This window comes from Limulus polyphemus, unplaced genomic scaffold, assembly GCF_000517525.1.
Source record: "Limulus polyphemus unplaced genomic scaffold, Limulus_polyphemus-2.1.2 Scaffold508, whole genome shotgun sequence".
Classification (NCBI taxonomy): Eukaryota; Metazoa; Arthropoda; class Merostomata; order Xiphosura; family Limulidae; genus Limulus; species Limulus polyphemus.
Genome location: NW_013666118.1, coordinates 32709 through 45474, shown reverse-complemented (window position 1 = coordinate 45474; position 12766 = coordinate 32709). Strand labels below are relative to the sequence as shown.

General features: G+C 31.6%; 1 protein-coding gene across 3 annotated transcripts in view; it reads left to right on the top strand.

The window, feature by feature from the left end:
* Positions 1 to 12766, top strand: part of LOC106458748 (mitochondrial proton/calcium exchanger protein-like) — a 59900-nt gene that overhangs the window by 17560 nt on the left and 29574 nt on the right. For all 3 annotated transcript variants that reach the window (XR_002610421.1, XM_022385052.1, XM_013918287.2), the window contains exons 5-7: positions 1564 to 1815; positions 9473 to 9604; positions 10067 to 10268. Coding sequence is in view for 2 of the 3 variants with exons in the window: in XM_022385052.1 (XP_022240760.1) it covers positions 1564 to 1815; positions 9473 to 9604; positions 10067 to 10268 (586 nt within the window). In the remaining variant the exon portion in view is untranslated. The remainder of the gene's footprint in view (positions 1 to 1563; positions 1816 to 9472; positions 9605 to 10066; positions 10269 to 12766) is intronic.

Sequence of the window (12766 nt, the reverse complement as noted above, 5' to 3'; positions counted from 1 at the left end):
AGGAGCTCTACAGTGTCACAAAAAGCTGATTTGTACATATCCTATGGACTTGGAGAGTTGCATAGAGGAAGAAATTGTTAAATTTGCCACTCTTTGCAAGGAAGGGTTCGTGGTAAAACCATCAGAATTCAAGGAACAAAGTATGCTGAGAATGATATGCAACTAATCTTTGAAATCTACTTTCCCAAATGTTCTGATAATATCATGGATATACTAGTGCCTCATATCAAGCAATTGATCAAAAGAAAGATCATTCTTGATGATAAAAAAGGATAAAGAATAAACTTCGATTAACAATGGACCAAGATAGACTAAATGCACTTGCACTTTTGTGCTCAGAAGAGGACTTGTTAAAATTGCTTGGCATCAAACAGATCATATATGCCTTTGCTATAAAAAGAGAAAGGAAGACATTAGGTTAACTAAGTACCCATAATATGTTCCGCTACTACTACTGCTGGGCATACGTTGTGTGTTCCAATGTGATCTAAGCATGTGTGTGTGTTTGTGTTGTTGTTTTTTGTGCATTTAACCAAGTACCCATAACATGATCTGCTACTACTGCTGAGCATACATTGTGTGTACCAATGTGATCTAAACATGTGTGTGTGTGTGTGTGTTCGTGCTTTTGTTGTTGTTTTTTGAGCATGTGCTCATAAATGTGTGAGTTGTGGAGTTTGTGTGTATTTGGTTTATTTTTATCTATATGCTTTGTTGTCCAAATGCAAATTTTATCTGTATTAGAGCACCACTTTCCCTCTTCAAGAAACATCTAATATTGTTCATTAACTTATAGAAGAGTCTTGCAAATCTTTGGGTATTATTTTCCCATTGTCTCCAGAAGTAAAACATATCTTGAGGTTTAGTTTTTTAAATCTTAGTCTTTATTCATGATCATAATAGACCTGGTAGAAAAATTTAGCCCCAGGCCTGTTGACCCTTAATTTGCCCTTGATCATAACCCTTCATGCTGAGAAATTGCTCCTTATGTTAGCCCAGCAGCCAAAACTCAGTCAGCTATTCAATACATTTTTGTTATTGCATTTTGATGGAACTTTAAAGATATAGGAGCTATTTTATAGGGGTTTCCAAAGCATTTTTCTCATGGCTTACCAGTTTTATGTTTTATCATTGAGCTTAGAGTAAACAAATACCTTTCTCCTAAATTTCCTACTTTCAAGCTGTTTATTTCTTGATAATCATATTTTAATGGTTGTTTTAATACAAGTTTGTAACTTGTTATATTTAGCAAGGTATTAAAATGATAAAAAAGGACAAATAAAAAAAACTGGTATAGAATGGATGGAGGGAGAAAGTGTACAAGGACAGGGATTCCCAAACTGGTGGTCACAGACACCCAGAGGGCCAAAGGAAGGTGTCAGGAGTGTCATAGCAAATACAAAATACTGTTAAGGTAATCAGTATCTTTAAATTCATTGGGTAGGGTAGAATGCATTGGTCAGTATACAGAATATTCTGGGAAGTCTTAGGCGGAAAAAGTTTGGGAGCCTCTGTATTAGGAACCCAGATTGTTAAAAAGAAAATTGATATGTTATCTCTTAGATGATCAAGAAGGAAGGGATAGAGACTTTGACAGTATCTGAACTGCAGTCGGCATGTAGGGCAAGAGGAATGAGGGCACTTGGGGTTCCAGAACCTCGTTTACGGTCAAACTTAGGACAGTGGTTGGAACTTCATTTAAATGAACGTATACCACCATCTCTTCTGCTTCTATCTCGAGTCTTATACCTTCCTGAAAATCTCCCTGCAACTGATCAACTGAAAGCAACCTTGTCTTACTTGCCTGATGAAGCTGTAGGTTTATGTATTTTGTTTCCATTTTTGATTTTAGTTAAGCACAATTTTTCTATGTGTGAGTTGAAGCTTATATAGCAAAATATGATTAATTTATGTTAAATATTTCTGTTGATATTGTTCCTGTGCACGTAATTATTGTTATGCAGCCATACAAATGAACTTTAGTACTGCCTCTAAATACTATGTCATTTTAAATTTAACTTTGGTAGGTATCAAATAACTATTTTTCTTTGTAACAGTTTGAAGTTGAATTGGTAGTACAAATTAAGTGAGCTACATGTCAAAATCAGGTAGTTGAGTTGAGTCTTAAAAAAAATGGAAGATCGATATTTCATGTGCATCATATGATTGTCTTGAACTGTAAGCTTTGTAATGAACAGGGTATGTTTTTAATTGGTAATTAAAATTAATTGATGACTATGGTGACTGCTAGTATAAGATTAGATTTATATAAAATAAAGCACAGTAAAACTTAGTGATTTAGTCAGTATAATCAATTACCTATGAACAGCAATTACATTAATTACTGTCTTGTAAACTAATTGATTAATCAAAATTATGAATTATTAATGACCATCAAGAAAATAGTCAACTAATTGAAATTAGTGTTTCCAGTTACTACTGTTTTTGATATTTTCAAGAATCAACTGAAATTATGGTTAAATCAATTGTCATGAAAATAATCAAAATCAGTTGTTACTGTTATTACTATTTTTGGTTATTCCAAGAATTGACTAATCAAAATTATGATTACAAGTTTGGAGATGTCTTGAATAGGTAATGAAGAAAATTTTATTATTGATGTTCAACATTTCAATAAGGTTATGTCATACTAGGTAAGAGTAGTTTACATAGACACAGGAATATATGTATACAGTATGGAACAAAGAGGTCACATGGCAGGGGATTGCTTAACGATTTAGTAAAGGTATCTTGGTACCCCAGGGTGTTGGTTTAGAGTTTTGTTCAATTAAGATAGCTTCCTTTATCTTTCATTCAGTGATGTTTGGTTGTTTGTTTAAAATTAGTTTTCTATCAATATACTGCAATTGATTATTTACTATTTTGGATTATTGCAACTATCCAAGTAATAAAAATATTGCAATTATGTTTGTTGTTAAGCACAAAGCTGCATAATGGGTGTGTGTGTGGCAATGCCTCTTGAGGGTTTTGGGTTCAGTTCCCATTGCCACTAAACTTGCTTGCTCTGTTTTTGTTGTTTCAAAGATACTAAGTTTATCTGCCACTGCCACTAATTTTCAATCTGCAGGTCGCGGGTTCGAATCCCCATCACACCAAACATGCTCGCCCTTTCAGCCGTGGGAGCTTATAATGTGACGGTCAATCCCACTATTTGTTGGTGAAAGAGTAGCCCAAGAGTTGGCGGTGGGTGGTGATGACTAGCTGCCTTCCCTCTAGTCTTACACTGCTAAATTTGGGACGGCTAGTGCAGATAGCCTCGTGTAGCCTTCCGCAAAATTAAAAAAACAAACAAACAAACAATTTTCAATTACTGAAAAGGGAGAAGGCAACTGGCTGTCAGCACCTACCATCAACTCTCTGGCTACTTAAGTGTTAAATAAAGAATAAATTTACCAATTTTTTACATTATATTATGTTTCTAACTTATAAATCTATAATTATTCTTTAATGTTGTGTAAGCAGGTGGAAATCTAGGGGGGTATAGACCCCCTGTCTGTTTTTGTTTTAAAAATTAATAATTATTTGATGTTGTACAAACATGTGCATATCTGGAAGAGGGGTGTTTTGCATCTTTTAATTTCTTTTTGAAGTAATAGCTGATATTCTTTAACTCTTTAGCAATGGGTAATTCAGGGTGTGCATGTCACAACTTTTTACAGGGTTATATTCAAAATTTAATTAAACTACTTTATAATATAATATGAATAAACTTGAAATCAAAATATAGTTAATAAATCAAATTTTAATATTATATAAATTTTAAGTTCTTAATTTTATAAGGAAATATTTTAAAAATCTTCAATCTCCCCTAATATGAGAATTGTGACATTTGCTCTCTAGGTCTTCCCCTCTTCTCTAATATATTTACCACTCTTCAGAGAAGTATAGACTTTAATTTAAATTACTTATAATAATATATAGATTACTCAGTCAAAACATAATTTTTATATCCATCAATTTTACTTATTTATGGAATCATAAATTAGAAAATCAGACCCACTTGCCACACTCACCTGTCACATCCCCTCTTTCACAAATTGCCAATAGTTTTCTCAGACATTTTATGTTATATTATTTATAACCAATAGAAAGCCAGAATTTTAATATATCAAATGACATTTAATATTACATGATTTTTTCCACAGAGAATTGTCTATATTGCCACCAGTTCTATACTTCATTCTCACAGGAATCAAAATGACAAGCTTAAATGAATTTCTAAAGGCTCTTATTGCAGTTAAAAAGCATAAAAATTATGATAGTTATAGGCCATTTTTTGCCTTTTGCATGTTATTATTCTATTTTTAGGTGCATTACTTAATTCAATAATATAGTACCAATAATACAAAAAATTGGACTTAACTCTTTCAACACGGGCTTGGTCAATTTGACCGACCACGTAACCTCTTTGCACTCGATTAGAGTCTTTGTAGATTTAATATTTCTAACTTTAAATATAGTGTGTATATCTTCACAAAATTTGGCAGTCTTTCATTTCATTTTATAAGTCTTTCACATATAAAAAATCATATTTTTTTTTAAAGAAGTATTTTTAATAAAATAAAATAAAGATTTGTCCATTAATATATTGAGTATTTGTTTTGAATAGTCTGTGTGCAAAGTAATTTTCATGTGAGAATTAAAAATACTTTTCCTCATCTCAAAAAGTTCAAATTTTCTTTGTGTAATCCCTAAAACATCCTAAATACATTTCAAACATTTTTTTTCAGTAAAACTTTATAGTTTATCTGTTATTTTCTCCACCCTATTTCAAAACAGAATTGGTCAATTAGACCGACCTTGTAACTACCAAAAAATCAAAATCAAAATAAACCTAAATTACCCATTTTTTTCTCTTTATAGAATGACTTCAAATTGTAACATGTAACTACATTTGTTTATCCTAAGTAGCTCTAAGTTTGTAACAGTATACATCTATTTATAAGTAATTATTACCAAATGAATTTTATTCTAAACATTTGCTAATAAGGAAGGGTTTTATTTCTTTGCCCTAACTATATGAAGTTTTCAATTTCACTGACCTCATAATCACCTAAAAAAAAAATTAAATAAGTTAAAAAGCCATAGAATTTATGATAGTTATTTGACATTGTTTGCTTTTTGCATGTTATTATTCTGTATTGTTAGATACATTATATAATTCAATAAAAAAATTTTTATTTCTGTTGTACCGGTAATATAAAAAATTAGATTTAAGTTTCATCAACAGTCAACAGCAAAAAATAAGAAGATCCAGGTAAATATTATATTTCTTGTTTTTCATGTGTATTCTTTCTTTTTTTTCCTTCTTTTTACTTCTTTAATTACTGTTCTATGTTTTAAGAAAAATAAGTTTAAGAACTTATTTTAAAATAGCAATAATCTGTATACATATATAATGTATTATAATTGAAATGTTACTGTATTTTACAAAATACTAGTCTACTAAAATACAGCCAAGATAAGTTACTTTGCACAGACAAAAGGTCAGTTTTATGTTATTTGGTAAGGTAACATGAGTGCATGTAAGCCGTGTTATTGTAACTTCTTTATTGTTAGCCAGGCACGGCTGAAAGGTCAATATAATAAAAATAATAAATATATAAAATATATAGTGTTATGAGATTTAAGCTATTTATTAGTCTAAACATTTATATTTTCATGTTATAATCTGTGTTCATTCTAGAATGAAAGAGGCATAATTTGTTTATTTCCTAATTTTTATGGTGGTTGCAAGATCGTTCAAATCTGCCAAACCCATAAAGAGATTAATTACTGAAAATAACAGATAAAATATTAAGTTTTTTCTTAAGAAATGTTTGATGACTATCCGATATTAAAAAGATTTCGCGTATGAAAATTTTCTGATGCATAAAAGTATTTTTATCTTAAAATAAAAATTATGTTGCATGATAGATAGGCAAGATGTGAAAAGAAAAAAAGGCATTAGAAAAACATTGTTTTACAAACTTTACAACTTAATAAAAAAAAATTTATATTTTGCATATGAAAGCATTGTAACATTTACTGATGATCTCCAAAATTTTTTTAACATTCGCTTACTAATTTAAAAGTTATAGCATGAAAACTATAACAAAATGGTTACGAGGTCGTCACATTGGCTGAACCCGTATTGAAAGAGTTAACATGGGTTTTTCTATTGCTTACATGAACATAGACTTAAGTTTCCTTCATCAGGTTACTAGTTCCCTCCTTACATTAACATGGGTTTAAGTGTCCATCATCAGCTTACTAGTTCCCTCCTTACATTAACATGGGTTTAAGTGTCCATCATCAGCTTACAAGTTACCATGCTTACATTAACATTTTGCATGTTTCCTTACATACATTAATATGGGTTTAAGTTTCTTACACTGATACTACATGATATCTGGCTTACTTTAATATGGGTTCAAGTTGACCACATCAAATTTGAAGTTAACATGTTTACATTCACATGGGTTTAACTCTCTCAACATGGGCTTGGTCAAATTGACCAACCATGGGATCACTTTGTACTCATTTAAAGTCATTATAATTTTGATACTAAGTTTTAATATAATATGAATATCTTCACAAAATGTGGTAGATTTTCAGTAAACATTGTAAATCTTTCACATACAAAAAATCACATTATTAGTGATGTATTTTTAATAAACTAAAAAAAGTATTTGTTTTTAGTAGTTCAAGTGCAAAGTGATTTTCTTGTTAAGATTAAAAATACTTCATCTCAAAAATCTCAAATTTCATTTGCATAATCTCTGAAACCTTCTAAATACAATTCAAACATTTGTTTTCAGTAGAACTTTATACCTTATCTATTATTTTCTCTACCCTAAACCTATACAATGTTGGTCATTTTGAATGACCTAGTAACCACCAAAAAAAATTGAAATAAAACCCTTTTTTCTTTCTAGAATGACTTCATATTGTATCATGAAACTGCATTTGTTTTTCCTAAGTAACTTTAAACTTGTAACAGTATGCATCTATTTATATTTAAATTTTACTGTTTGATTGCCCTTTGAACTGTGTCTAACTACATGCCATTAGAAGTTGTAAATCACTTGGAAAATCTAGAGCTCATGTTATGCAACTGAATTACATTACCCACGAGCTACTGCAAGCTGCTCGCGTGCATACCTCATGAAACATTTTTATTATATTATTAACATTATTTATTTCACTTAATTTAACTTTAACTAACCTAAAGAGATTCCTATTTTTACATTCTAGTTACTTTTATAATAATACACATGAAAAACGAAATAAAGTACTACCCTGGTCTTCTTTTTGTTGTTGACTGTCTGTGACACTAAACTCTTAATTTTTTCTATACTAATGGTAGTAATGTGCTAAATAATTTTTATTGAATTAAATAATTCACCAAATAACATAGATTAATAACATGCAAAAAGCAAACAATGTCTCATAACTATAACAGTTTTTCTAACTTTATAACTATGTGACAAGAGCCGTTACAAATTCATCCAAGCTATTCAACGTGTTTCCTGTGGAAACGAAGCTTGTACTAAAAGAGAAATTGACAATTCTTTGTTCAGGAAACAATGTAATATAATACGTCATTTGATAGATGAAAACCTTGGCTTTCTTTTGGCTATAAATAATATATTATTAAATCTAAGAGAGAACTATTAACAAATAGGTGGGTGCAGCAAGAAGGGTCTAATTTTCTATTTGACGGATCTGTAACCAAACAAAATTCAAGGTTATAAAAATTATGGTTTGTCTGAATAGTGACGATTTTATAGTGAGTAATTTACATTGAATTTTATACTTATTGGAGGGCTGGTGAATGAATTAGAAAAGAGGAGATACCTAGAGAAAAAATAGCATTTCTCACACTAGGAGAAATTCTGGATTTTTTTAAATATTGCATTATATGATTAAGAGCTTAAAACTTATATGCTATTAAAATATGGATTTATTAGCTACAATTTTATGCTATACTAATTATTATAGTATAAACAAAAAGTAGTTTAATTAAAGTTTGAATGTAAGTCACTAAGAACCTTGTACATGCACAGTAAAGAATGCTGGTGCAGAAATGGTTAAGGTGACCATGCTCAGATTGTATGTTCTCTTGCTTACATTATAATAAGTGTAAGTTTCCATACAAGAATATGGAAATTTCTTTCAAAACAGAAATGTTTTTATTCAGTCTGTGAATATATTTACTGATCAGTTACATATTTCAGTGAAAGATGTTTGAGAATCCAGACTGTTATGTCGTGTTTTCTGGAAAGATTGAATAACTTCAATAATGCATTAGCTGTCAAACAAACTTATGCCAACAATGCCAATGAATGAAGATTCATTCAACAAAATGCAAGAGAAATGCCATTAGCAAATCCTTAATATCTGTGTGGAAGTTTAATGTATTATAATACAAGAGAGTGGAATATTGAACCTTTTGCAACCAATATTGCATACAATCACAAAGCATAAAAGTGACAAGCCAATACTAAGGTAGTCCCTTTCTTCAAGAAGATGAAGTAACATTATGAAGAACTCTAAGGTAATAACTTTTCTCCGTAACTAAAGAAGCGTGTTTGATTGCAAGATTTTCCAGCTGTTGAAGTATTTACTTTAATCTTGTCCAAGTACTGGGGTTAAGACATGAGACAAGATAGGCAAACTGAAACCATTGGTATGATTAAAGACAGTAGTTTGGCATAACCCCATTCATTGTTTATTTCTTCTTGTTTGTTTGGTCACAACTTACATAGTAGGAAAGCTATATGAAAGTCAGGTAGCATCACTTCATCTTTAACATAATGCTAAGGAATTTATAAGTCAACAAGTTTCTAGAGTTGCTTTGAGAGTTGAGCTTTCCATTCTAAGTGCAGACATAATTGAAAGGAATCCAAATAATTCAATAGAAGAAGAAAAAAAGGAGCTTCTAACATAGTGGAATGGACAACTAAACTTGAATAACATATATTTATGTTGTGCTTACAGAAATAACAGTGACATTATAAACAGTATGAAAATGACCATAAGACTTTAGGTAAAATTGCTATATTTGCTCAAATTTTTGCATTACAGCCTTTTTGGGAGTGTCCTATACAAATTTAAGTTTAAATGATTGTACTAGGTTTAGGCTAATTTAACTACACCTGAGCAGTTTTAAAGTAGTTTCTTCTACATAAGAATAAAACTCTTGACAGATTGTTCTATATATTTTACCATTTAAGTACATTCTGCTTTATAATTGTTGCTGTTTAGGCAGATGTGGCATGCATCTAACAATATTTTAAGCCAAGTGGTATAATAATTTTTTTTTACCAGTTACAAAAAAATCCAGTTCTCATAATTGGCAAGTAAACTTAGTTCTGTAATATTCTCTACTCCAAGCTATCAAAACTAATTTCAAGACTGGAGGGGAGGGCTAGAATTATGTACCTTATTATCATATTCACTATTTTAGGCTACTAAAGCTAAATTCAAGATTGGAGAGAAAGAGGGAAAAGTTGACAACAAAACCAAGATTGAAGTCATCGAAAAGGAAGAAGTAGCCATAAAGAAAGAAATTGAAGAAATGAAAAAGGAAGAAGAAGAGGTAGGTTTGTTCAAGTAGGTTGTATGGACAGAAAATAAATGTTAACAGTTTATGGATAACATTTTGGATGGTCTTAGATTATCATATTTATTCTTTTTCTTTGAATCATGTTATATGCACACACTGTATATTATTATTTGATATGTGGAATTTTAGTTTTATGTTAATTTTGAAGCCTTTTTTTTCTCTTTATAAAGAGATAGAGGTATTAGATATTAGTTCTGTATAAATATCTCATTAGTTTTGTAATTTAGGATATGAAGTTGTGGGTATGGCTATAGTTATACAATTTTAGAATTGTGATTTTTGAGTTATGAATTTTTTTTACTTGTAGAGTAAAGTTTAAAAGAGTGTGCATTTTATTGTTGAAGGTTGAAACAAAAATAGTTTAAAACGTGTAATTTATGCTGTTATTAGAATTTTAAATTGAATTAATTAAATACTAGCTTGTAATCTCTGTAGAAAGAGCATGAAGCAAAAGCACGTATAACAGCTCTTCCATCTAAGAAACATATGGAAATGGATGAACCAGTGGCTTTCGATGCCCAAGGTGTTCAAGGTATACCTGAGGAAGCTGCACCAGTTCTTAGTGGTCAAGAAAAACCTAGCTTGGTAGATGTTATTCAAGATACTAGTCCAGTATTTGATACAAGAGAAGAAGAATGTAAGTATTATTTTATGGGTGATTTAGACAAAATATTCATGTGATAAACAAACAAGGTGAAATGGGCAGCAGTTGTCTATTCTGAAATTAATACTTAACTATGCACATAGAATAGCTTCTTTCCTCTTGAGTTCTTGCATTCTGCCAAAGAGATTTGCAAGCCACTAGCTAATTTTAGATGAAACCACGTGAATTTGAGCCACTACATAATGATGTCATCATGAAACAGAACCTTCCACCGACAGGAGTGCCAAACACACCTCAATGAGCAATGAATTCCTCTACACTTGCATTTGTGAGTCCCCATTATTTTCTTTGGCAATGCACTGACATATTTTGAGTTTGGTAAGATTTGTGACTTTTTAATTTTCAAATTTTACTTGGTTGAGTTTAATTATACTCAATATTAATTGATAGTGTAGTTTAAATTCTTTTTTTTGCTGATGTGAGTGAAGAACTTACTCACATTGAACAAATTACAAACAATTTGGTTGAAAGTTTTTTATCTATGGAAGACGTGAGAACCATTGTCCATTGTGTGGTGGGGTCCATTGTAATAACAGCCATGCCCCTTTGCTTTTGCCCCTTCCACTCACTTCCTTTCCCCTACTTTTGAGACTGAAGTTGAGGAGGATGAATTTGATTGCTTTTTTTTGCTTCAGGGGTTTTATTTGGAAACATCTGATGAACATTCTAAGTCTTCCTTAGATTTTTGACTCAGATATGTACATTTCTTTCTGTTACTCTCATATCCTATGACCCTTCACATTCTCTATTACATAACCCTTCTTCTTATGATTTCTCTGTTTTTCGTCTCTCCTTCAGATACAATTGTATATGCCAATTCCTTTCTAGATCAGCTTTGTTCCTGCAATGCTATGCCTTTTCCCCCTCCTTACTGATACTTATGTTCTTTCATATGGTTACTTAAACTTCTCATTCCTTGACACCCAGTTCCTGGAGTCATTCTTTTCATAATTGGCTGTTTCCTTACCTACTGCACAACTTTCTTGCCTTTGATCCTTTCACACTACCCTTCTTAGTTACCTCTCCTCCATTTACCTTATGACAGAAGACCTTCACTGTTCCCCTGATATCTTTTCTGGGAAATCTAGAACACTCCTTTTCTCTACAATGGCCTGTTCCATCTGATCTGCCATTTCTCTTCTCACTTGGTCCCTTTGTTGTTGGGACATTTTGGGAAGGGATACTGTACTTTCTTAAGTCTGTCTCCCTTCCTCCAAGACCTTTATTTTGCCCCTTTCCTTCATCTGGAGGCTTTTGGTGGTGTCCTTGATACCCTTGAATCACAGACTGAAACTGTCTGTCACCAATCTTCCCTTCTGTGGTTTCCCGTTTGTACCAGCCTCGCCCTAGCCCTTTTCTGTCTCCCCATTCTTTAACAACAACAAAGCATTGGTCCATGATGGTATTTGGGACCAATAGTTTTGCTTCAAAATATTTTAGGAGTTGACAGTTAGTCATTCCATCTGCAAGACACATGTTACATTTACTCCAAGTTTTTGATCAAAGTGTTGGATAATTTCTCCTGATTTGTTGCCATATATTATCATTTATTACTTAATAATACAACCCAATATCAATATGACTTACTACTTTCACACTATTAATTTTTGCCATTAGGTGTAGTAGATCCATTTTAGTTGTTGTTAAATAGTTAATGAAAGGTTCAACTTTCACGGTATTCAAAAACCACCTTCTTTGATCCTTGCTCTTGTTTCCCAACAGCTGTCATTCATTTCTTTGTTCCCTGTTTACAGATTTTATTTTGTTGTGACATTGCTTAAAGTGCCCAATTTTATTATTATTATAGCATCACACAAGTCTGTGGCATTTTAAATTTTATTGTAAAGAAACATGCAATTGTGATATTATTCACTTCACAGTTTCTTTTTCTGTAGCTTCAGGGTTCCATAATTCATATGTTTTAAAAGTTTTCCAAATAAACGTCTCAACTGACTCCCCTGCATTAGCATGGTACTTTCTACTAAAGAGTTCCTTAGCCAATTTGATATTATCTAACACTGCAGGGTAAATATTAGTCAAGGTTTCTTTAAATTATCCACAGTGTTCAAAGGCCATTTCTAATCCAAAAGCTGTCCACCATTCTAGTGGCCTTCCCATCAAACAAGAAGATGCAGTTTCCACCCATTTATTCTCAGGTACTTGATACATACAAATATGCCTTTCCAAACTTTTAAGAAACTCTTAAGTTATTAATATCTGACTTACCATCGAAAGTCTCAACAGGCAGGGATGGTGGGTTGATTGCAGTAGCTTAAATCGATGAACTTTCCACAGGGCTAATGGTAGAATGAACTCTCAAAGATTGTGGGGAGGGAGACTTTGTTTTTCTTGCTAGTAGATAAGTCAACATTTATGTTAGCATTTCCACCTGTTCTGTCAATACAGACTGCTTCAAACTTGCCACATCAGATTTGTGAACTTCCATAGTAACACAGTTATTTTCCAACACA